The sequence below is a fragment of the Galleria mellonella genome, unplaced genomic scaffold (assembly GCF_026898425.1).
Source record: "Galleria mellonella isolate WM207_F2 unplaced genomic scaffold, CSIRO_AGI_GalMel_v1 utg64, whole genome shotgun sequence".
NCBI lineage: Eukaryota > Metazoa > Arthropoda > Insecta > Lepidoptera > Pyralidae > Galleria > Galleria mellonella.
The window spans coordinates 8,176,297-8,200,551 of NW_026442133.1; the positions used below are offsets into that span (position 1 = coordinate 8,176,297).

Consider the following 24,255-nt stretch of genomic DNA (forward strand, 5'->3'; position numbering starts at 1 on the left):
GTCCAATTTAAAAATGCACATGCCTGTTATTTTCACATAATGGATAAAAGTATCTTAACTGTAATTTCAATAGAAATAAATATTTTTAAAATATAATAAAGTGACCTCCATAAAAGAATTGTTGTTCTATCACGTGAGTATATTGAAATCTTCTATAAATAAAATAACAACCTTTTACAATAAAAACATTGGAACTAATTTTTTTTTTTTAATATTACCATATACTATGTTTTTTTTTAGAATTTTTACTTCTTAATTGTACTAAAACTGTTACTGACCTAGACACAACAGCCATAGCTGAGTGAAGTGTGTCTTTATGGACAGATGTACCATGATGTGTGATAAAATGTAAGACAGCAGGAAGTCCTCCACCTTCCCACACGGCGCCTGCTTCACGAGTGCAAACAAGCTCAAGAACCTAGAAATATATGATTAGTTTGTATTTATTGACAATGTCATCTGCAAATTATTACAGATAAGCTTTGAATATGTAATCTATATATGTATATAAAACCATTTGTCCTAACTAATTCATCAACGCACAGCCTAAACTGCCAAAATTTTACTCTATCATCACTTCATCCATTTTATCCACTAAAGATTTTCATAAATTCCACTCCTAAAAGGGTAAAGGGATGAATGGTTGTATGGGAATCCATTGTAAAAATTAAAAGCATAAAATTTCATACTGTTTACAAATAAACTGGTTACAAATAAATAAATACATATTTCAGCATTTTTGAAAATCAATGTTGGTGAAATTTCTAAAAATGCAGAATGCAATTTCATGCTTCTTACTATAAAAATCACAAAGTTCTGTTTGTTAATGATTATTAACTATTTACAGAATATTTTAAAATGTAATAAGCATATAGCCTGTCTGATGGAAAATTATTACAATAGTCTGTAGTCATATTCTGTAATCATCAAGTGTCATTATGACTTCTTTAGTCATAATATTCTATAATAGTAAATAAATAAATATATGCTAAATACTCGGTACATGCCAAATTTTACAAAGACTTGTCTAGCAGTCTGACATTAACATAACATATAACATTAGTAAAGCCAACATTTTCGTCTTACATTGTTCTATTATTTTATAGTAAAAAGTACTCACTTTAATACATTGTTCAGCTAAATCTTTACTAGTTCGATTATTGGGGTCTACTGTAAGCAACCTGCTGCAAATTGCCTTGACAGCACCCTCAATAGCTACAATCCGTCTTGTACATTCCGCTGTAATACAAAACAAATAAAAAAAGAGAAAATAACACTCATTTTCTGTAATCAAATTAAAGAAAACGCCAAATGTACTACATACCAGAAACATCTAAGTAATAAGTAATAGCCCTGGCTGTAACCTCCAAAACATTGTCTGGTGCACATTCATCTAGGAATATTTTGCATAGGGCTGGTAGAAATGTTCTTGGGGGACAACTGTAAAATAATGATGTTTTGTAATAAGTAAGTGTACATACTAGATTCTATATATCAGAATATAACCTTTATAATAACTTTTTTTACCTTTCAAAACATCTATCAACATTATCGGACATTAACAGCAACATACAGAGCTGCTCAAGGGCAATGAGCTGCATGTCACGCTCATCACCCTGTCCCGTCAGCAACCATTCTAACAAAGTCTCTGGATCCACTTCAGCCATCTAGACAAATATAGATAAACAAAGTCTTAGTATTATTAGTTGGTATCTAAATTTCTACCTGTCTGTTGTAGAAAGGTTTATTCTAGAACCTTATATTTATAACAAACTAATATTTAAAAGAAACCTTGACTTTTTAATATGGAATATTATGATCAAATACAAAACTATAAAAAAAATCTTAAATACGTACTTTCAAACTTAACCTACTATAGTGCAGGGATTAATATTTAGAGAAATTATTGCAAAAATAAGCTAACGTTGATTCAATATTAGCCTTCAAACATATATAGTGATATGTAATGGCAACAATCATGCCTAAACTATAGACCTATAGAATATTTAAGGGATTTAAAACACTAATTAATTCATAATAATTGCCTCTCTTGTATTTAGACACATTATTTCTTTATGCTAGGATGCAATTTGTAAAAAAAACCTAAACACAACTAAAAACCGAATACACTGATACAATCAAAATTATAAAACAGTATAACTAAAATTTCTTTGAATTAAACACAACAATATTTTCTTTTATAACTCTCACTAACTTTACAAAGGTATAATAAATTCAGAATAATTTATAATTTAAAAAAATAAATGTAATAATTGAATAATTTATATTTTAATGAAATATTATTTAATATAATACTTTTATTAATTTTTCATTAAAGTATTTACCATTATACTAGTTTTCTTTAGTGTATTCATCAAGATAACAATTATTGTTAATGAATGTAGTGTGGATCCCACAAACATTTTTCATTCAATATACAAAATAGGTAGACAAGGAGGTACTCTTTCTTCTTTTAAAAAAAAAAAATAATAGCTTCCACGGTACCAGAGGTACTCTTTATTGTGCCATTCATAAGATTACATAATTTATAAAAACAAAAAAAAATAAGCCTAATGATATTGCAAAACATAAGTTGCAATTGTGTTTGCATAGCTGTGTTTCGGTTTGAAGGGTGGGATATGGCATGAATTTACTGGGTACAGAGGAATAACATCTGAGTCCTCAGGAATGGCAATGCATGGGGGGTATCATGAATGAAACAATATACTCTGTTATGTCCATAGCATGTCTATAGTTGACAGTTACCACTTTCCTTCAGGTGGACCATCAGCTTCTTCGCCATTCTAAGTTGCATAAAAAAATGTAATAAACCACATTAAGTATGTATGTAACTTTTCCTACCACAGATGCTTGTAGTGCCACAAACAAAAATACTATTGTTGTATTCCAGGAGGAGCAAAAATGGATAGTAAATAATTCATTTTATATATAGAGAAACCATGAGAGGCTACTAGGGATTAATTAATTATACACATGACAAAAAATTATGGCATTTCAAACAAAAATGAATTGATTGTGGTTGATTCAAGACCATGTGACTACTTAAAGGTTAATAATAAAGATGAAATGATTTTTTGTTATTGTTATAATAATAATATTACGCACCTTAGATGTATCAGTGGTCCAGATTTCCTAGAAAACATTAAATTACAGTTAACAACAATGATAAAATGACTCGAATCCAATGTTTAAAAAACTACATTCATAAAATGTATGTATTTTAAAATTATTAAAATTACAATATTTACCACCATAAAATAGTACTCTAACCAGATTTATCATCCAAAATTTTTGAGCCAAAACTAATATTATTTTGCAATTTTGTGAATTTGCTAATATTATATACTAACTTAAATCTATTTTCTTGCCTTCTAACAACTCTTTTGTAAACCCTTTCAATACATCTTACTAAAAAAAAATAGTGAATAAAATGAACAAATTTAATTTATAAATAATTAATAAATAAAAACAAATTATTTTATTTTTATTTATTAATTAGCTTTGGTAATAATATTTCAAAGATAATAAGTTTTTTTCTGCATATGAAATAATTTACTTGCAAACAGAAAATCTTAATAGTTAATTCACTTTGCCTTATATATTCTAACTATAAAAAGGTGTAAACTATTTTATAGTCAACTTATTGGATGAAACTCATAATTGTTGCAAATAGTATGGAATAATCTAACAAGGGATCAAAAGACTTAAAAAAAAACTACTACACTTTTTATATAAACAATAAATATGAATATATAATTTTTATATTAAGTACGAAATTATTCTCTAGAACATATATGCATATATACTTATGACAAAAATTTTTAAATTAACGATTGCTGTATTAAATGTACAAAACAAAACAATAGATATAAAGTAGGTTACAGCTAAATGAATAATGGAGAATGCACCTTTCTCTTTATGCTTATATGAATCGTCCCATTTTTAAACACATATTCACAGTTATATTGCAATATTTTCTAAAGAATAGATATAAAAATTGACACAACAAGTTTATAAATAGAAAACTTATACCAAAATAAATAGAAATGTTTGAGGACAAAAATGAAGGTTACATCTTACCAGTTACTTAGTACAGCATAATGAGATTCTTCGTGTTATCCACTATTAAGAATATATTCTCAGCCAGTATAATTAGTTTATAATAAAACAAAAACGCAAATATTACTGCGCTATTTCTAAATATACATTACATATTATAACAAAATCAAAACTCATTCATTGCCAAAATGCCAATTGCCAAAAAAGCATGCCATTTTCTATAGTATTGCCAGACTTGAATAAGTTAAGCCCCCTCAAAGTCCATTCTTAATCTACGCTAACTATGCTAAGCCCAGATAAAGCATTATATGTATACCTAATAACCACAGAGCAAATAATCAATACATTATGAGAGTTAGCACCGGCCTTATATCAACGAAACCTGAGAGAAAACATTAATACATGTAACCTTTTCAAACTAATAACACGATAAAAATTTATAAAAAAAAAATATCCATAGTGTTGTACCACTATCTATATATGCCGCCATCCAATATATCGGTATCGACAGTTTCCATAAAAAAAATCTAGCTATTTCATAACATATAATTTTTATATTTTATTAAAAACATGGACAATAAAACAAATGTGTTTAGTTACTTTCATTTACTCTACTACAATTTTAAACCTATTTTTTTCACAGATGATTAATGCAAATTCTCTTTGGTCCATTAAAATTTAATGATTAAATGGTAGAAGTATTTTGCCGAGTGAAAGAGCATCTGAAAAAAACACATATTCAGCTCTAAAGAATATAATTATACGTATTATATTATGCATATAAGAGAATATGTACTTGAAATAATGTTATAACTACGAATAGAGCTATTTCTTTTATAGATATAATATACAAAAAAATAACAATAACTTAATAAATAAATTAGAGATATTCGTACCTTGAACCTTGTACCTTGAACAGCAGGGAATTCTTCAAGGGTTGGTAGTATGAATAAGCAGATTTGGCAGTAAATGTCACTTTTATAATTTAAAATGTTCAAACAATTTGCAACATATACACTGTTAACACTAATACATACCTAGACAATAGTGGACCAGCATAAACGTACTAGGTAGGATGTGTAAATTATTACAGTGCAATGGTCACCATACTACCGTGCAAATTTAATAATAGTCGCTCGGTTGAGACGCTCTCTATGTGACACTATACTTTACTACTACAAGACTGTCTTATTGTTACGCTGTAAATCTTATTATAATATATCTATTTTAAAGTAAAACTAAAACTATTTAATATATTAAAGATGATTACTGCACCAACCGGAGTATTTATTAGTGTTGTATCAAACATATACAAATGAACACACAATATCATTCACAGTTTAAATAATACAATATTTATAACGTTTACCACTAAAAACAAGAAATTACATAGAAGGAGTGATAAAATTGACAATTCGTAGCAGTGTAAATCCTAGCCGTATAATCCTACTAAATTCAGATATAACTTGCTTGCATACTTTCTACATAAACTGTGTCGAATATATAATCTAGTAATGTAAAATTTAACATTGATAAATAATTGTGTTAATGATGTGCGTTTGCGTTTTGATGATGAACGGATGATGATGATGATGATGATGATGAATAAATACACCTAGTATTTGAAGCGATTTAACTAGGGTAAATAAAATAAATACTTTTGAAGCGTTGTATTAAATATAAATTTAATGTAATGCGTTGAAGGTTGTTTTGCGAGTCAGTTACAATTTTGAAAACCTGAAAGGTTATGTAAATTTCTCCTGCGTTATGATTGGCGTTCTCGCGATGTCATGATGAGCGACTCTTGTTACTGGTTGATGTTGTGCGTGATTATCTATTAATAACTTAGCAGTCGTCCATTGGTTTTACCGCTGAAACCGCTTCATTATATGCAGGAGTGAATAATATTAATTGCATATTGTTAATGCTTTAACAATTGACATATCAAACATTTTCTATACAGCAGCCGGCTGTGAATTGAGAAAAATAGCAACTGATGGCGTATCTTTCGTCCTCTTTCTACTATTTATATTTGCATAAGAAGAAAGAAGGCAACCATATGATTTACAGTTTTTATTTTATCATTCCTTCTATGTAATTCCACGCTTGGACGTAAGCCTATCCCATACACTGCTATAAAGAACGGTTCTTAACTACCTGCATCCACTGACTCCCTACAACGCATTTCAGGTCGTCATTCCATCTAGTGGGCAGTCGTCCTACATTGCGTTTACCCGTACGTAGTCGCCACTCAAGAACCTTTCTTCCTCATCAGTTGTCAGTTCTTCGAGCTATGTGACCACCCCATTGCCACTTCAGCTTGCTTTTCCTTTGGGCAATATCGATTATTTTGGTACTTTTGCGGATATCCTTGTTTCGGATTCTATCACGCAGACTCCGAGCATAGCCCTCTCCATAGTCCTCTGCGCAACTTTTTCATACGGCTTTCTCAATTTAGCTTTTATTTTTTTTTTATTTTTTTTTTATACAACATAGATAGGCAAACAAGCTGACGGCCCAACTGATGGAAAGTGGTAACCGTCGCCTATAGACATGAGCAGTACCATAGACATAACAGAGTATACAGTTCCGCCCATGATACCCCCCATGCGTTGCCATTCCTGAGGACTCAGGTGTTATTCCTCTGTACCCAGTAAATTCACGCTTTTGCATACGGGCAATCGTGTAGGACCACGTTTCAGTTCCGTAAGTCATCACTAGCAACACACATTGATTAAAGACCTTCGTCTTCAAATTCTGAGGTATTTTGTATCAAAAGATGTGGCGTAGTTTCCCGAACGCTGCCCAGCCGAGTTGGATTCGTCGGTTGACCTCTCGGTCGAAGTTAGACTTACCCGTTCGAACAATTTGTCTCAGTATACATACTCATCGACAACTTCGGGCGTAGTGTTCTCAATCGTAATCGGTATAGGTGTGAACATGGACGTTAGACATGATCTTAAGACCTACCTGGTGACCTACATAGTATTCAGATCCTCCAGGGATTCCGCCATAATTACTATGTCATCGGCAAATCAAAGGTGAGTGATGTATTCGCCATTGATGTTTATACCATTTCTTTTCCAGTCCAATAGTTTGAAAACTTCTTCCAATGCAGCTGTGAAGAGTTTCGGCGATATGACGTCATTCTGTCTTACACCTTTCTGCACTGGGATGGGTTCTGTACTCGGATAGACATCGTAGCCTTACTGTACATATACTTCAATACTTCGATATATCTATAGTCAATCTGGCACCGCTGGAGGGACTGTAGTACCGCCCATATCTCGACCGAATCAAAGACTTTATCATAGTCCACAAATGCCAGACATAGTGGCAGATTATACTCTTCGGTCTTCTGTATAATCTGCCATAGCGTATGTATGTGGTTTATAATGCTAAAGCCTTTTCGGAAGTCAGCTTATTCGGGTGGCTGGAAGTCGTCCAGTTTGCGCGTAAGACGATTGGTCAGGACTCTCGAAAATAGTATGTAGACGCGATTCAGAAGGGATATCGGTCTATAGTTCTTCAATAGGGTAATGTAACCCTTCTTGAAGAACAGGACTATCGCACTTCTGCTCCACACTTCTGGCCTAACACCGTTATGGATCACGAAGTTAAATAGCTTCTAAAGGACTACAAGTATCGGGTTTCTACCCGCTCTCTGAAGCTCTGCTGTAATTCCCAGTGTCCTCATCAGATGCCTAGCTGTTTCATTGTGTTGTTACTACGAAAACGTAACGTGCATTTCAATTTTTTTATGCACCAGATTCTGTTGATATGTTGTCCGGTGCGAAGTTTTATAACGTACGAGAACTGTAAATCATGTGATTACCTTCTTTCTTCTTATACAAATATAATTAGTAAAAAGAGGACAAAAGATATACCATCACTTACTATTTTTGTGCAGCAGGCTAGTGTATAGAAAATGTTATACAGTAGTATAACCCTACCAAATTTAGATACAAATTGCTTTCATACTTTCTACATAAACTGTGATAAATAATTGACATATCAAACATTTACTATACACTAACCTGCTATGAATTAAGAAAAATAGCAACTGATAGTGTATCTTTTATTCTTTCTCTTTTTACTAATTATAATTGCATAAGAAGAAAGGAGGCAACCATATGATTTACAGTTTTTATTTTATCATTCCTTTTATATAATTCCTTGTTCTGTGGTAATTACTTGCTCTGTAATTTTTTCATTATTTTTACCTGTGGTCCATACACTCTGTCTTCGATCAGTTTTCAGTGATATGTTGTATTTGTTTTTTTCATTTTCTGAATATTTTTTTTCCTTCATTCCATATATACATTACGAATACATTTTTTGTTTATGTGGATAAATTAATACTATAAATGTTAATTTATAAATGAATAAATAAAAGTTATCACTTTTTAATCTGTTAAAATCAACGACTACAAATGAATTGATTATCAATCAAAGAACATTATCGTGCTCATTGCTGTTTTCTCTATTCCTTTTTTTAATTGAACTTAGAGAATTTTATCATTGAATATATTTTTTGGTAAGTAATATTCTTTTTCTTCTATGGAATTCCAAACAATCAACAAGTGACTCAGGAGTACTTGATTAGGATTTGACAGAAAAGTCCTACTTTATAGAGTGGCTTTTTATTTTTTCGTGTTCAATTTCCACATTTTATGGATATGTCTACATTAATGAAATGAAATCATTTCTGCATACATTTACTATAGGCGTTTAAGAAGGAGGGTCTGATGTGCCATGCCCACCCTAAAACTGGCTCGTGCCTCCAAAATGCGAATGAAGCTTCACAAAATTGTTTTTAAGTTATATACGTTTTTTAAGTAATCAATGCCCCTTTCCGCCCCTAAAAATAATTCTAAATACATTCACTACTATCCAAGCATTGCTTATAATGCACCAGTGAGATGGAGTAAACCAATAGTGCAGGTGGGGTTATATTTTCACCCATTAAAAAGTCCCTGCTTTGGGGACATTAACTATTGCTGGATTACAATTTCATGATGATTTAGTTGAACTGTTAAAGCACCAAGAGATAGTATTAAGTTTCTTTATTTCATTAGTATTTTTACAACTAAATAAATAAACCTAAATAATCAAGTATAAATAAGGATTTACTATTGTCTGTTTGCTTATTAACAAATGCCTCCTTCAACTATCTCCAATGGTCTCTATTATTAGCTGTTTTTATCAAAATTCTACCTGCCTCACGTCTGACATCATTTACCCAAATTATGTATGGTGGTGAACATTAGTTAAACTTCTATAGTGCTAAGAAATTAAAAAGAAATAAACATTTTTCACATTTTATTATTATTTATAAATACCACACAAACTATTTGCCTAGTCATTAACCTAGGTTACCTTGTGTTACAAACAACCACACATTAAATGTCAGGACATAGCCTAATTTATTTCATAAATTAACCTGACTGAAGAATCACATCTAAGACTTTATTTATGCAAAGTAATGTCTATCATTATACAAGAAGGGCTGTAAATTAAGCATTATTGAGATATAATGTATTATTAACAATAAAAATTTCTTCATTTATTAAGGAAAATCTCTTTTACTGACATAAAAATATAAAGAAAGACATTATGTTTTTTTTTCTCCATATATCAGGGTCACAAAAAGTTACAGGAAAAAGTAGTTATTAATAAATGCTTAATTTTTTTTGTTTTAGGTGATTTTATATTGCAAACATTAAGAATGAATAAAGATAAAAGAGAACCAGAGTATCCTGTTGAGTTAGAATCACAGTTTATTTTGAGATTACCTGAAGAACCTGCAAAATCGCTCAGAACCGCCCTTAATTCTGGAGAGAATTTTAAAAACAGACTTACCATTAAAATCGAGAATGATATGCGTCATGGTGAAGTTCGCTTTGACCATTGGTTGTTATATGGTAAAATAGTTGACCTACCTACTATAGTGGAATCTTTAAAAACTATTGATAGGAAGAGTATTTACAAGACTGCAGACATTTGTCAAATAATGATCTGCAAAGAAGAATTAGATCCTTCTTCCACTGAAGACGAATCTCCAACAAAAAACAAAAAGAAAGACCCTTTTAAAGTTGATAAAAAATTTCTTTGGCCTCATGGTATAACTCCCCCTACTAAGAATGTTAGAAGACGACGCTTCAGAAAAACATTGAAAAAGAAGTGTGCAGAAGCACCTGAGATTGAAAAAGAAGTAAAAAGACTTTTGCGAGCTGATAATGAAGCTGTATCTTACACTTGGGAAATAATTAAGGAGGAGGATGATCAGAATATGAAACCAGAACCTAGCACCTCATTCAAAGGAGATAAGGTTAAGAAAAAACAAAAAGTAAAGGTAGAAACTAAAATCTCTAATGATTCATCATCCAAGGTAGAAGACATATTTGGAGGTAGTCTGAGTGATAGTGATTTAGAAGATGAAAATGTTAACATTGATGTAGATGATAGTCGTTTATCTTGTGATGATCTATCAGATTCATTCCATGTCACTGGAGACTTAAAAAATAAACAGTATACTCCGCATTTTGGTTCTGAATTTTATCCTTCACAAAGATCACATAACATTTCTGAAACTTATGAATCCTCATCACAAGGTGGTCAAAACATGGATTACTCTTTAGAGGATTCTTTGACCCAACCAAATGAAAATAGTGTAATGTCTCAGCTTCAACAGTTAAGCGCAGATTTAGAAGAATTAAAAGAAAGACGCCATAGAACACAGCAAGAAATTGCAGGAATGGAAAATATGACTTTGAAACAAAGATTTCAAGACATACTTCAGAATTTAAATAAAGAAATAATGTATAAAGAATTGGAATATCAAAATCTCTTGACAAAATAAATAAATGTTACATGTATTGTTTAAATCTATATTATATGCGTATCTAAATAAATTATATATTTATCTATCATATAAATTTTTAATATTATCATGAGAATGGAAAATTATGTACAGGGTAAAATCGAAAATGTTAGGACCCTTTAAATGAAGTATTTCTTCCAGCGAAACTTTACATATTTATAAAAAAAACAACACTTTCTTCCTCCAGCGCGTTCTACTGTCGAATAAGCATGACAATTTTTTTAGTAAAAAAAATCTATTGTTTTCATAAATATATAGCTTTGAATCGATTAATGAATTGATATTTCACCTTTGAAAAACGAGGTTTAATTTTTTCTTTTTTATTATAACACAGGGGTAAATGAGCATGTTCACCTGATGGTAAGTCACTACCATCGCCCATGAGCACCCGCAACACCAGAGACATTGCAGGTACCGCCCCCTCCCTCCTCCGGACTTTTAAAAATGAATAGATATGTTCTTTTCTTGCAAGTTGCAATGTTGTATCAGCTCAGAAGTAATGTTGCTGAAGGTTTATTCAAAACGTGGTTGTAGTGTGTTGATAAGGACCATATTTACAATTATTTTAATGTACCAAGTGCATGTATATTACATATAATTGTTGTAACTAATAAATTTGTGAAATTGAAGAAAAAAAAATTACAAAGCTAGTGGTAAAAAATCTTGAATTGAAATTCGTATTAAATGTATTTACATACTCTAGAAATAGATTTTTTAAATCTCGATTTTTTTGATAAACGATTTATCAGAATTCGATTAAAAAAAATCAAAAACCCTTATTTTTCAGGCAGAATCGTCAGCGCTACTGTTGAAATGATAGACTAAAAAAAATCGCTTTTAAAATATGGATTTTCGAAATTTCTATCCTAATAATCTCATTTTACCTACCACTATACCGCTAACTATTTCCATTTCATCTGTAATCTTTTTTAATTTTTTTTTTAATTTAGTATTATTATTTATTTATAAATTGAAAATAATTCACTATTCTGAAACCACTTTGTAGAACATAGATTAAGGACAGTACCTGTGATCCTGCAAAACAAACTATATAAATCCGTTGCTAAGAGACTTACCTAACAAACAAAAGGGATATAACCAGATTGAGTAGGCATATCAGTGCTCTAATATGTAATAATAGTTGATCGATCAAGCATAATAATATTCTATAAACTAAGTTTATTACTTATATCAATCAATGCAGTATTAATTGATTAAAATGTTGACAATTCCAGAAATAGCTTCTCAAGAAATTGAGAAACAAATCGCTGAATTAAGTGATGATAACTCACACACTATTTTTGTCGTAGGAAGTAAGTCTGTGGTAAGCATTGTTTGTTTGTTCCTATTAATCGTAAATAAAAAAAAATTTAATGTTTGCATAACAAAAATGTTCATTTCATTTGTGCATTGTACCTACTCGTTTTTCATTTCACTACTATACTTATTATAATACAATAACTTACGCTTACTAATATAATAAAATTTATAATTTATAAACGTGGTTTTAATAAGATCAATGGAAACCAAAACAATTTTAGAATTTTTGTCTGTCTGTGTGTTTGTTCCATCATCACTCAAAACAACTTGATCAAATTGAATAATATTTTCACAGTTGCTACACAATCTAGATGTTGATATCAACTTCCAAAATCGTGTACCAACTTACGGGTAAAAGTTACAAACTTTTATAATACTGTTATGGTAAACGTTGTTTTTTTCTATACTTCCACCTACGGCAGTCTATTTTTTCTTATTGGGAGTAATCGGGATAAAAGCTATCCTATCCCTCAAGTTGCAGCAAATAAAGTGCTTTTACAAAATTTCATTAATATCGGTTGAATGATTTCGAAGTATGATTTGAACAAAAGTATCACGACATGGAATTTTTACATCTTAAATTATAGCGATAGTATAAGTGAAATAAATTGTAAATATATATTACTTTTAATTTAAATAATTAATTTTATTAGGGTAAATCAACCCTATTGAATACATTCTTGGATAAGACTGACGCACCGCGTGAAACACTAGTATTGGAGTACTCATTTGGCCGAAAATCGAATCAAAGACAAGCAATCGAAAAGACGATATGTCACGTGTGGGAATATGGTGGCAAGTTGGACAGTAATATATTGAACACAATCGTCGCAACAATATTAAAACGCGGAAAGTATTGTTTTTGCATCATGATCGATTTAAGCAAAATAAAAACTATATGGAATACTTTAGAGATCTGTTTACAGGCAATACCTAAAACTTATTTAGATTCTGAGAACTCATCAGAGTTAATAATATTATGCGGAAAATACGATCTTTTCAAAAATTACGGTAAATGAACTGCCTAGTACTTACATACTTAAATATGTCTGAGCATATTGTGAGCATCATGCCAAATAATTATACAGTATCACTTTTAACGCAGGATCATTGTTTCTCAGAGCATGGCATTGTACCAAATCTAAAGATTCGAGTTAGTCCCTAGATGTTCCTGTCAAAAGGAAAAATACTTCATATGGGTCCTCCTGATTTGCAACTTAGAGCATATGTTGTTCCCTGCGGTTTCACCCACCTGAATGAATATGTATATGTAATTATGTGTATGTGGGACTACTAGCAAAATCCCCCTTATAGGAGAGGCCTATGTTCAGCAATGGACAGTTGAGAGCCGATATGGTATGTTATGTGTATGTTAAGTTAGGATATAACCTAGGTATAACAAATTTCATTCAAGTTCTTTCAACAGTTTAAACATGATTGAATAACAAACATCCTTAAAATATTTCCATTTGACTATTTTGTGGTATGGTGAATTGTTTATCAAGTAATATCGATGCCAAGGATTCCAATACTCTTATGAATACTAAGGGGCGTTTCGTAAGAGTCATGATAAATGGATTTTTCTTAGCGTTAAATATTAACTTGTGTCTGGGCTGAATTAGTCATAGCTAGAGTTCTTCCAATTTCAGATACTTGTTACGAATATTTTACATAATGGAACATAATCGTATTTAGAGAGGGACCGGTTACTCCTAGAAAATAATCTTAAATATACCAATGCCATTGAACGAGAGATATTGGTACGACTTGTGTACTGGGCATCCCCAGTAATATCTTCAAAATGTTACATAGCTAATTTCTAATGTTACAGACAGTGATATAAAGAAATTCATATGCACAACACTTAGAAGTGTGGCATTGATTTACAATGCCCATTTACTATTTTACTCATCAAAGGAACCACAGTTAGTGAAACGAGCAAAAGAATTGTTTCATAATATTGGATTTGGTATCTTCACGTCATTCAAAGATAGAAACACAAATTCTGCTAAACCATTGGTCATTTCCAAAAAACGGATTCCTGGGAAAGCATTGGATTGCCGACATCTACTTTAGAACAGGTATGTAGACTACTTGTACATTTCTAATGAAGCCCATAAAGACATATTTTTTATAGGCTTCTAAATATTTGCACTAAATGATTTAGGTAATTCTTATAATTCCGATTCAACTATTATAATATGTCGTGAAAATGTAGTGGTAAGGTACAAGCCATCCCAGTAATAGATGTCTATTATAGTTATGTTAGTTATCTTATTTTTTTAGTAAATAAACTACCTATTATGATACCTACACAGAAAATACCTAAACCAACACAAAAAGACATATTATGAATACAAATGATTGTATCATGTTTGAATCGAACCCCTAATCATTGAAAAATGCTATACCACGAGGATCGCCAAAAGCATAGTGGTACAGTTTACTGCATATTATAATCAGTAGGTCCTATTTACCCAGCATTTAGTAAATTCAACAATAAAAAGTAATAAAAATTTTTCAGATAAAGATGCGTCATTTATCACGGATATCTCCCGAAGCCGAAGTTCCTGTTACAGACGTCATAACAACCCCACGGCATACGCATCCTGAATCTGTACTTGACACAAAAGTTGCTTTGAAATATGAAGAATTACGCAGTTTGCCGGCGCTTGATATCTCTATAGACGATTATTTGGTTGGAATAAAATAATAGGCGTACAAAAAACAAAATATGTTTTACTTCTTAAAATTCAATATTATATATATTTATAGAATCTTTTCTTCTAACTGACTAATCGTACAATAAATACTACTAAGTCTAGAATGCTGATATTCAGAACATACATAAGTTTATTTTACAATGTCTAAGCAAGCGCTAAGAATTTTTGAAATTTCATCTTAAAATGGAAATACGACATCACGCGTGCAAAGCCTCGGACAGCACCTAGTCCATCTATCTACGAACACGTAGCTGAGCATTCAAAGCGCATAATGCATTTTTTGAAGCTTCATTCTCAGAGTTAGTTGCAAGGCTTACTTGTAAACACCGCCGTGCAAGAGCCATGTCACCTGTAGACTGCAAAAAATTACATCATGAGATCAAAATATTTTAAAAAGCTATAAAGTTGCCTTAGTCGCCTTTTACAACACTTAAAGTACTAAGAGGTAACCAGCAAACATTAACATTAGTAAGAAGTTACTTACCAGTGCAACGTGAGAAAGGTTAAACCAAATATCTGATCGAGTTTCTGCGTTCGCAGAGAAGTAAAGTGCTTGCCTAAAACAAGGTAATATGAGGTCCCATTGATTGCAATAGAGACAACATAAGCCAAGATTATTAAATATTTCAGGACCTGGGTTGTTAGTAGCTAATAGCCTCCTGAAACGAAAAAATATTAAGCTTCTTAACTAGCTCTGGCATTCTGTGTTCAAATTAACACATGAAACACACCAAAAAATTACTTACGCGAAGTTATGATTTCAACGCCGATAGGTATAAAGTAAGTTGATGACAATACGAGTATTATAACTATAGAAAGAACTTTATAACTTTATATAGGAAATATCCTCTTAGGGGTAACACATGAGGAGTGCTGCCCACGGCGTAGTATTATCAGTTCCTGGTGCTATTTAATTGTATAAGTGTCTGTTATTCCCTACTTCTCATTAAGTAAACTGTCAATTTATTATCCGCTTTTTTTATACCACAAAGGTGACAAACAAGCCTACAGTCCGTATGATGGTAAAGGATCACTGTAGCCTATGGATGCCTGCAACAACGCGTATGTGATACCCCTAGGGTGTAACATGCGCGTTGCTGACCCTGAAAAAACCTTAATGTGCCCTTTTTGAAGAACCCATGTTTAATTCTTGTATTAATCGTCACGATGGGCTAATTAACAAGCATTCAACCTCGTCTATCATCCCTCACTGATGCCTCGCCAGCCAGTATACCAATAGCGCAGGCGGAATTACCATTCCATTTCACCCATTAAAAAATACCTGATATAGATATTTACATTGAGGTTGAATGTCGATTTGTATATGTCCAGAGATGATTTTTATTAGGAATCTACTTGAATTATTAAATATTATTTATCTGTATGTTTTTACCTATAATAACGTAAAGCAATTTCCGGCTGGTCATTATAGAAATTGTACATTGCAATACTTGCTATGGCTTCCATGTTTGACGGATCTTCCAAAGCAACCATTCTGTATTCTTTTACAGCTAAAGCTGGATTACCCATTTCATCATGAATCCTGGCTTGCTCTAATAATAAGGGTGTGTATTCATGAAATATAGAAAGACCTTGCTTACACACTTCTAGAGCAGATAATGGCTGGTTTAATCCAACGTACATAGCAACCAAACGTAGATAAATTGATATATGTTTGTTTTGTTTAAGGGCTTGTCGTAAACAATCTTCCGTATTTCTATGCATTCCAAGTGCAGAATAGCACCGAGCTAATGAAAAGTTCCACCACCAATCTATAATCTCAGTTGATTTTTGGGCTTGAAACGCTATGTCCATGGCCTAAAACAATTTAAGAACTTAATAACTTATTTGTATATAATTTTTCATCAATTAATTGAATATCGTTGAAGAGAATTCTAAACACTCGGATGTAATCTCTAAAAAGGACATAATTTTTTTGAAAAGATATCAAGTATTATTCATTTTATTATCCCCTTGTTCTATATTATTTGATTTTAAGTTAAAAGACACTTCTAGTAAAAAATAGTAAAGTTCTAAATTATTGCGATACCATGAACTACATATAGCCTCGCCAACATATATCGATAGCGCGGGCGGGGTTACCCAAGTAGACTTATATAGATAGAGGTACTCGTATAACCATGTTACATGCACTATACAAAAAAAAAACAGTCATTTCAAAATGTATTCAATCCTTGAATCTTAATTTAATTATGATTTTCATTTTGGAGGTTAAACATTCCGTTATCAATTAGTGCTACTCTATACTAAAAACTGCCGTGTAGTTCCGGCAAGGAATGGGCCATCCCTTCCTTTTCCTTGGATGTCGTAAGAAATTACTAAGGGAATCTAATGGTCGAGTGATGGACAGGAGTGTTCCTTTTTAAACATCATCAAAGCCTAACTGCAGTTGCTAACCCACCTGCCAAGCGTGGTAACAACCACCAAAACCCTCCTATGTTCAGTAGTAAACAATTAACGGCTGATATAATAATAATGATGTACAAAAAATATGATAACTAAATACACCTTTCTAATATCTCCCTCGCAATAATATACATATTCAAATAAGGTTTTTGCAGCGGGAACAAAAAGGGTATCTTCTTTCGTAAGAAATCTGAGAGAGAGTGGCGTGCTGGCGGTGAATGGCGCTCCTCCAGCAAGAGCAGTAGCAGCTCTCGAGAGCCGGGACGCTGTATGCAATGCAGCCCTCGTGCTAGGAGCCCGGCTAGTACTCACACCACGACTGGTAGCCGTTCCACTTGTACGCTTCTGGAAACAAAACGATCTTACAATAATAGTTGATGTAAACTATTCTGTTCAAAATAACATTATTGTTATTAAACACAACAGTCTTGAAACAACTGTGCTTGCATGGCTGCATTTGTAATTTGCAACAGTGGCAGTGAAATTACTGGATACGAAGGCATAACCTTAGTCCTCAGGAATGTCACTGTATATTATGTGATGTTTATAATGCAGTTCATTCTTTGGCTATCCAATAAGGGGCCCGGTATTAAAGTACCATTTAGTGAAAATTTTAGTTTAAAGAAATGAAACGAACAAGCAAAATAAATGATTATAATAGGTAATATAATAAAAAAATCACAAATTTGTATTTTTTACTTAGTTTATATCAATAGAAAATAACCAAAAGTTGTACAGTATAATCCAAAAAAAAAATCTGTGGAAATCTAATCGTCATTCGCTAATCACTGTGATTGATTTGTTAAATATACCTACCATTAGAAGAAAAATATTTGAATTCAATGATTTATATAACTGAATATTGACCAAACTGAAATTTAATACATTTACTAATTAAATTACATTCAACTGTTGCGCTGTCTTGACTTCTCTTTGAAATGCTGTACCCGCTCGCGGTGTTTTAGCAACTGCGGTAGTCACCAAATCATCTTGTTTTGGAAAGTACTCTACTTCTTCATATCCATTACCTGCAACTTTTGCTTGAATGGTCATAGCTCTCATTTGAATAAATTCTAACATTCTATCACTTTTATTTTGCAGAGCTGTAGCACATAAATTTAAACATTTGTCGTATTGTTTTGTTTTGTATAAGTTCAAAATCTTGTAGTCAATTTCCATTTCGTTCACAGTGTATGAAAATTATATTAAATGAAATTAAACTCAATTTCTGGTCTATGTTTTTAAGATTATTGGGATCCGTCGCCTTGGTTACAAATTACAAACAAAATAATTCAATACTTTGGAATTTAAGTTTCACTAGTCGAATACTCCTTTAAAGCAATGCTATTAATTTTGATTTCACCTATATATACACACTAGTTATACTCCAAACGTCAGTCGGTAGGATTTTTTAATGGAATGAAAATAGAATGGTATCTCCGCCTGTACTATCGGTATATACTGACTGAATAATATTATTGGCCTATTCGGCCAAGAAACCTACAGAATATTCAGCATTCGGCATATGACCGAATATACTATTCATTGCAAGTCTAGTGCCTATTACAATCTAATTATATAAGGGAAAAGGCATTGTTAGTATAAAAGTCAAACAGCCCCATTTCTAGCAATATACCCTATTGTCCCCATCAGGTATCCCCCTAAAAGCCATCGTAGTTAATTCTCTTGTGGAATTCAACACGATGAGCTAACTGATCTATTTTTATCCTCATCTATCATCTCTCACCGGTGTCCTGCCAGCATATACCGATAGCACAGACGGGGCAACCATTCCATTCTCATCTATTAAAAAAAACCTAACATATACGAAAGCTGTGGAGTCAACCATAATCCCTTAAATATCTTTATATTATTTAAACTTAAATGATAGGATTAATAAGTATATGTTTTATAAATATGTCACATCATCTGCATCATCATTATCACAGGTAGCGGTGATTAGTTTTAAGAATTTTACAATGAACTTTCTATCTAATAGATATTTTATTTTATCCGTAATAAAATTATAGACTCATAGGTTAAACTACCTTACTTATTTAATCGTAGGTGAAAAAAAAAAACCATTTGCTGTGGCTTCACAGTTCAAAAGCACGTCTCTTAACATCTCTAAAATCATTGGGATCCTTGGTGTTGACATCTCTAGTGGCGTACAGTTCTGTGGTCACGATAAGGTGAAGCTGGCATCCAAAAAACGCGGTGTGCTTAATAGAGCGAAGCATTACTTCACGCCGGATCAGCGATTAGTCCTCTACAAATCGCAAATCCGGCTCCACATGAAGTATTGCTGTCACTTATAGACGGAAGCATCTAGATATCAGCTTGAACCCTTCGACTCAGTGCAACGACGAGCTATGAGAATTGTCGATGATCCCAGGCTTACAAGCAGTATCGAACCCTTAAGTCTTAGAAAAGATTATGCCTCACTCTGCATGTTCTACCACTTGTACAAAAGATTTTGCTCAGAGGAATTGTTCAATATGATGTCCACGGTCACTTTCTACCATCGTACGGCTCGCCATCGACAGGGAGTTCACCCTCATACCTTACAGCCTAAATGGTCGCGTACAACGCGATTTCAGAAATGTTTTCTCTCACGAACACTCAGGTTATGGAATGAGCTCCCTGCCGAGGTTTTCCCAAGAGACATATAGGGTAGGTTAGGGGAGCATAGAGTTCTTCAAAATGGGGGTAAAGAGATTTCTTCAGGGTCGCGTAATACCCCTGGTATTGCAGGCTTTCAGAAGCTACGGTAACCGCTTACCATCTGGTGAGCTGTATGCTTGTTTGCCACCTCAGTGGTATAAAAAAAGGTTAATAAAGCTTTTAATTTCTTTAATCAAATCATCATTATATGATTTCATATTTAGAATTTTTAAATCCTAAATTAATGATCAACTGTAGTAGTAGATATTTTACGTTTTAGGTAGATACAAAATTCGTAAATACCTTTCTGTGGGTGTTCATGACCTAGCTACAATAACGAATAACGTAAGCAAAATGTCTATAAAACACGGTCCGTTTGTTGCCTTTCTGTATCCTATTAATGCTTAGCGTCAGAGCGATTTATGGGGTGAAATGAAAACATCCCCTTTATTTCTGTACTTGTACTATTATAGTCAGATGACTCAAACATTTTTATTTTGCTATATTATACAAGTTACCTAATAGTGGTAATAAATTTGGAACTCGATGTTCGACTTTTTGGACAGAGGTTTTTAAAATAGATCGATACAAAAATGATCTCAATCTATCCCGATGCATTACGTATTTTCTACGTGGCTTTTTTTGACAATTGTCATGTCTAATTAGCTGTGTAGATTTTCATAATAAAAAATAATAAATTAAAATGAATGCAGGGCAGTTCACTCATCGTGACATTCTCAAGTATATAGGATATCCATATTTCTGCGTATTTGTTGGTAGAAATTCTATGATGTATGCTAAGTACTTTAAATAAGACGCCCATTTCACTTCGGCTTCCATCATCATGAAGGCGATAGCCAATCAATTGTCTTTCATTACAGCTTTTAGAAAAAAAATCATTATTGTTAACTCGCTGAAATGTTGACGACTTCTGGTAGAACAGAATATAAAATTATTCTAACTTATAATTTTATCATTCTAAATTCTTTCGTAAAAGAAGAAGCATTATCACGACAATGCTTCTAAGGTGTTTAGTTTTACTTCTATCGGTTGGTCATATACTTGCATCTGATTCATGGCGTAAACCCGGTTGTCATCGAATTGGTTTGTTTCACCTAGTTCATATTTATATTATATTACTTTTTAGGCAATTAATAAATTCGAAAAGTGGTGCCTACTTCGACTAAAAATATAAGTAGATAATGGTTGCTTGTATCAAATCTAATTGTTACCTGACATATTCGGAGAGACTTGACGAAATCTTTCCCGTGTACTTTAATAATGAAGTTTAATAATGAAGTACATATTTGTTTTGTGAATGTAAATGAAATTGTAACTGTAATAATAATAATGATAACGCGCTGTCATCGATAAACGCTGGCAGAACAGTATTAAGGGATGATAGATAAAAATGAAAGTAGGTCAATTGACGCATTGTACCAAATTTCTCAAGACTTAACCACACCTGTTTCCAGGAGAAACCGCGTGAAGGTCGACCTGATACGATATATTGCTTGTAAATTACAAGTTAGACATTACAAGTTGTAATATCCCCCGTTATCAACGATCTCGTCTCTCCAATCGAGTGGGTAATAGTTACCTACGATCTCAACAATAATTAACTAGACACAGAATTACTTTAAATCAAATTTGGCATTGGTAATAACATTAAATTACCAAGTGAGAAACTAAATAATATTTAAAAATAGTTACAGTAATTGAAAATAAGCTTTTCCGGGTTTTCAGTAGCTATATGTGGTAACTATTTTAAATTTACCTTTTTAACCGACTTTTAAATAGGAGGAAGTTTACAATTTAGTTGTATTTTTTTATATTTGTTATCTCATAATTCCGTCATTTTTAAACAGATTTAGAAAGTTATTTTTTTATCTAATAGGAAATATTTTCAGATAAGTTCCATTAAAATTTCATGAAAATCGATTTAATTGTTTAGTTTTTGAATCAAAATAATTGGTTCTGTCATAATTAAAGTCAAAAATTAAAAGGCGTGGTGTTATTATTTTTTTCTTTTTGAAACAATATTTTAAATTATTAATTTAAGACATTTATGGTTTATTTATTTAAACTTTATTGAAGAATAAAAGGTGTTACAAAAGGCGGACTTAATGTTATAGGCATTCTCTACCAATCAAACTGGAATATTCAGAGATATTCTGTTGTAGGTATTATTGGTTCTGTATCAAAGTATAAATTAAACATCATGTGCTCGATTATTTCAGGACACACTAGAAACATTAGCATACCGGATTGTGTTCAATTCAAAATTACAACGAATGCTTGCCGCGGATTCTGCGAATCGTGGTCACTACCTAGCATCATGCTGGGCTTCAAGCGACATCCTGTTACCTCTCTCGGCCAGTGCTGCAATATTATGGAGGCTGAAGATGTGAGTTTTATAATTAAATATATATGTGGAACTTCTAGTAGTTAACAGTGGTGGCCAATCTTTAAGTATTGGCAGTCACACACATTAATGGTAGCGAAATTAAACAAAATAATACTATTCAAATAACCAGTGATATGAAGAAATGACCCATTCTATGTCAAGGCGAATTTTAACCACTTGCTGGCATTAAATTGTGCTGAAATTTGACATACTTATGTAAGTTCTATGATAATACCACATTATAATATCACCAGGATTGTCTGATGATGAAAACGAATGGCAATTCGTAAATTGAGTATGATAGATCTATAGTATTTAATTTGTATACACGAAAACTATAACCCTGTATGGTGCCCCAGAGTCTGATAAAGCCTAAATGTAAAAAAAAACTTGTTTTTAACAGACTTTTTGCAAAACAAAATCTATGAGTATTAGTTCCATATTAATTTCATCACAATTAAAATGCCTTTCTTAGCTACCTAGCTTTTTATAGATGATAATGGAATGGTGATACTCAGCCTGCGATATGGATATACGCTGAAAAGGCTTGGGTATATTTTTAACAATGAGACCGCTTTTTCCTATAATCATTATATATATAATAATAATCATTGCCTGTTTTTCTGTGAGGTGCAATACGTATTATATGTATGTTTGTGAATGTGTAAATAAGGGGAATGGGAATACGTACTTAATTATTTTTTCAGAGATTTTATAGTTTAGATTTTTTATCCCTATCTATTACTAATAAGTACAAATATTGTTTCAGGTCCCAGTAAAAGTCCTATGCTTGGACGGTGAAAGGAAATTAATATTCAAATCCGCAGTCTCCTGTGCATGTTATCATTGCCAAAAAGAATAATACGTATATACTTATAACTGAAAACATGTCTTCTATACGTGCCTACATTGATGTACCTCTCACGTATCGGATGTTACCTAGCTACTGTTAAGGGTATCTTTTCAATGGGGTATTTCAGAAGTGCCATTTCTCTAAACCTCCTATCTTATAACCTATTATTTTAATTCGATAATTTCGAGAAATTACTATTTTATGTCCAGCATAAATTATATTATAATTATTTTGACTTAATACTGTAAGAAATTTTGTTTACACTGATCCTTAGTATAAAGAGATAGCTGTAATATTAAATTGAAATTTTAATTTGAAAGATTGGTTTGGAGAACTAGCGCTTCAGAATCGATCCCAACGATAACAATACATCGATGGTTGTACCTACCTACATATGTATAGGCGATGTTACTAATAATATTAATTATATTTATAATCATTTCAATACGATAAGTATAATTTGCGATGTTTAAAAATAAATGAATTTATTTTATTAAATAGTGTTTGAGTAAAAATTAATAAATATGTTTATTAACTACTATAATTCTAGTTAGGTATTGGTGTATTTAAAATTATTTTCCAGAGGAAGCCTAGCCCCTTCAAAAAGGTACATATGTAAATACTCTTAGACGTGACTTTACTAAGTTTCGTTCTAAATTAAGTGAGCACCGGACAATTCTGGGGTATTCTAGGATGCTAAAACATCACTTTTGTAAACCTATCTTTTAACTCAATATTGTAATTTGATAGTTTTTCAAAATGACTATGTTATGGATCATCCTAAGGGACCATCATACATTAAATTTATAATAACTGTGACTTAAATCTATTAAAGTAATTTATATTGTTCTTTAAAATATAAATTTCGTTGTAATATGAAATTAAATTTTTAATTTTA

The 24,255-nt window shown here is 31.9% G+C and overlaps 5 protein-coding genes across 6 annotated transcripts in view; 3 read left to right on the forward strand and 2 right to left on the reverse strand.

Annotated features, from left to right (window-relative positions):
* LOC113511463 (E3 ubiquitin-protein ligase HECTD1) overlaps positions 1-4,298 on the reverse strand; it is a 47,886-nt gene extending 43,588 nt beyond the window's left edge. The window contains exons 1-6 of the mRNA XM_052900037.1: positions 4,102-4,298; positions 3,127-3,153; positions 1,528-1,667; positions 1,325-1,440; positions 1,121-1,239; positions 279-418 (exon numbers count right to left, since the gene is read on the reverse strand). Coding sequence (XP_052755997.1) covers positions 279-418; positions 1,121-1,239; positions 1,325-1,440; positions 1,528-1,667 — 515 coding nt within the window. The 5' untranslated portion in view covers positions 3,127-3,153; positions 4,102-4,298. The remainder of the gene's footprint in view (positions 1-278; positions 419-1,120; positions 1,240-1,324; positions 1,441-1,527; positions 1,668-3,126; positions 3,154-4,101) is intronic.
* A 4,030-nt stretch (positions 4,299-8,328) lies between these two features.
* LOC128201876 (transcription initiation factor TFIID subunit 7-like) lies at positions 8,329-11,018 on the forward strand. 2 transcript variants are annotated; one of them, XM_052900174.1, is made up of 2 exons: positions 8,329-8,617; positions 9,783-11,018. In XM_052900174.1, exon 2 carries the CDS (start codon positions 9,809-9,811, stop codon positions 10,940-10,942), a length of 1,134 nt encoding a protein of 377 aa, XP_052756134.1. In that variant the 5' UTR covers positions 8,329-8,617; positions 9,783-9,808; the 3' UTR covers positions 10,943-11,018. The 2 variants fall into 2 exon arrangements, with proteins under 2 accessions (XP_052756134.1, XP_052756135.1); XM_052900175.1 differs by lacking the exon at positions 8,329-8,617 and adding an exon at positions 8,721-9,024.
* A 133-nt stretch (positions 11,019-11,151) lies between these two features.
* Positions 11,152-15,016, forward strand: LOC128201877 (cytoplasmic dynein 2 light intermediate chain 1). Its single transcript, XM_052900176.1, is given in 5 exon segments — positions 11,152-12,287; positions 12,937-13,294; positions 14,115-14,312; positions 14,315-14,364; positions 14,808-15,016. Coding segments are annotated over 5 exon segments (900 nt in total). The 5' UTR covers positions 11,152-12,182; the 3' UTR covers positions 14,997-15,016.
* An 83-nt stretch (positions 15,017-15,099) lies between these two features.
* LOC128201875 (tetratricopeptide repeat protein 8-like) lies at positions 15,100-18,815 on the reverse strand. The gene is made up of 5 exons (XM_052900172.1): positions 18,337-18,815; positions 17,536-17,778; positions 16,400-16,824; positions 15,491-15,665; positions 15,100-15,362 (listed from the first exon to the last, which is right to left on the reverse strand). Exons 1-5 carry the CDS (start codon positions 18,610-18,612, stop codon positions 15,240-15,242), a joined length of 1,242 nt encoding a protein of 413 aa, XP_052756132.1. The 5' UTR covers positions 18,613-18,815; the 3' UTR covers positions 15,100-15,239.
* A 2,271-nt stretch (positions 18,816-21,086) lies between these two features.
* LOC128201873 (thyrostimulin alpha-2 subunit-like) lies at positions 21,087-23,408 on the forward strand. Its single transcript, XM_052900161.1, has 3 exons — positions 21,087-21,201; positions 22,338-22,504; positions 23,274-23,408. Exons 1-3 carry the CDS (start codon positions 21,114-21,116, stop codon positions 23,364-23,366), a joined length of 348 nt encoding a protein of 115 aa, XP_052756121.1. The 5' UTR covers positions 21,087-21,113; the 3' UTR covers positions 23,367-23,408.
* Positions 23,409-24,255: the final 847 nt, after the last annotated feature.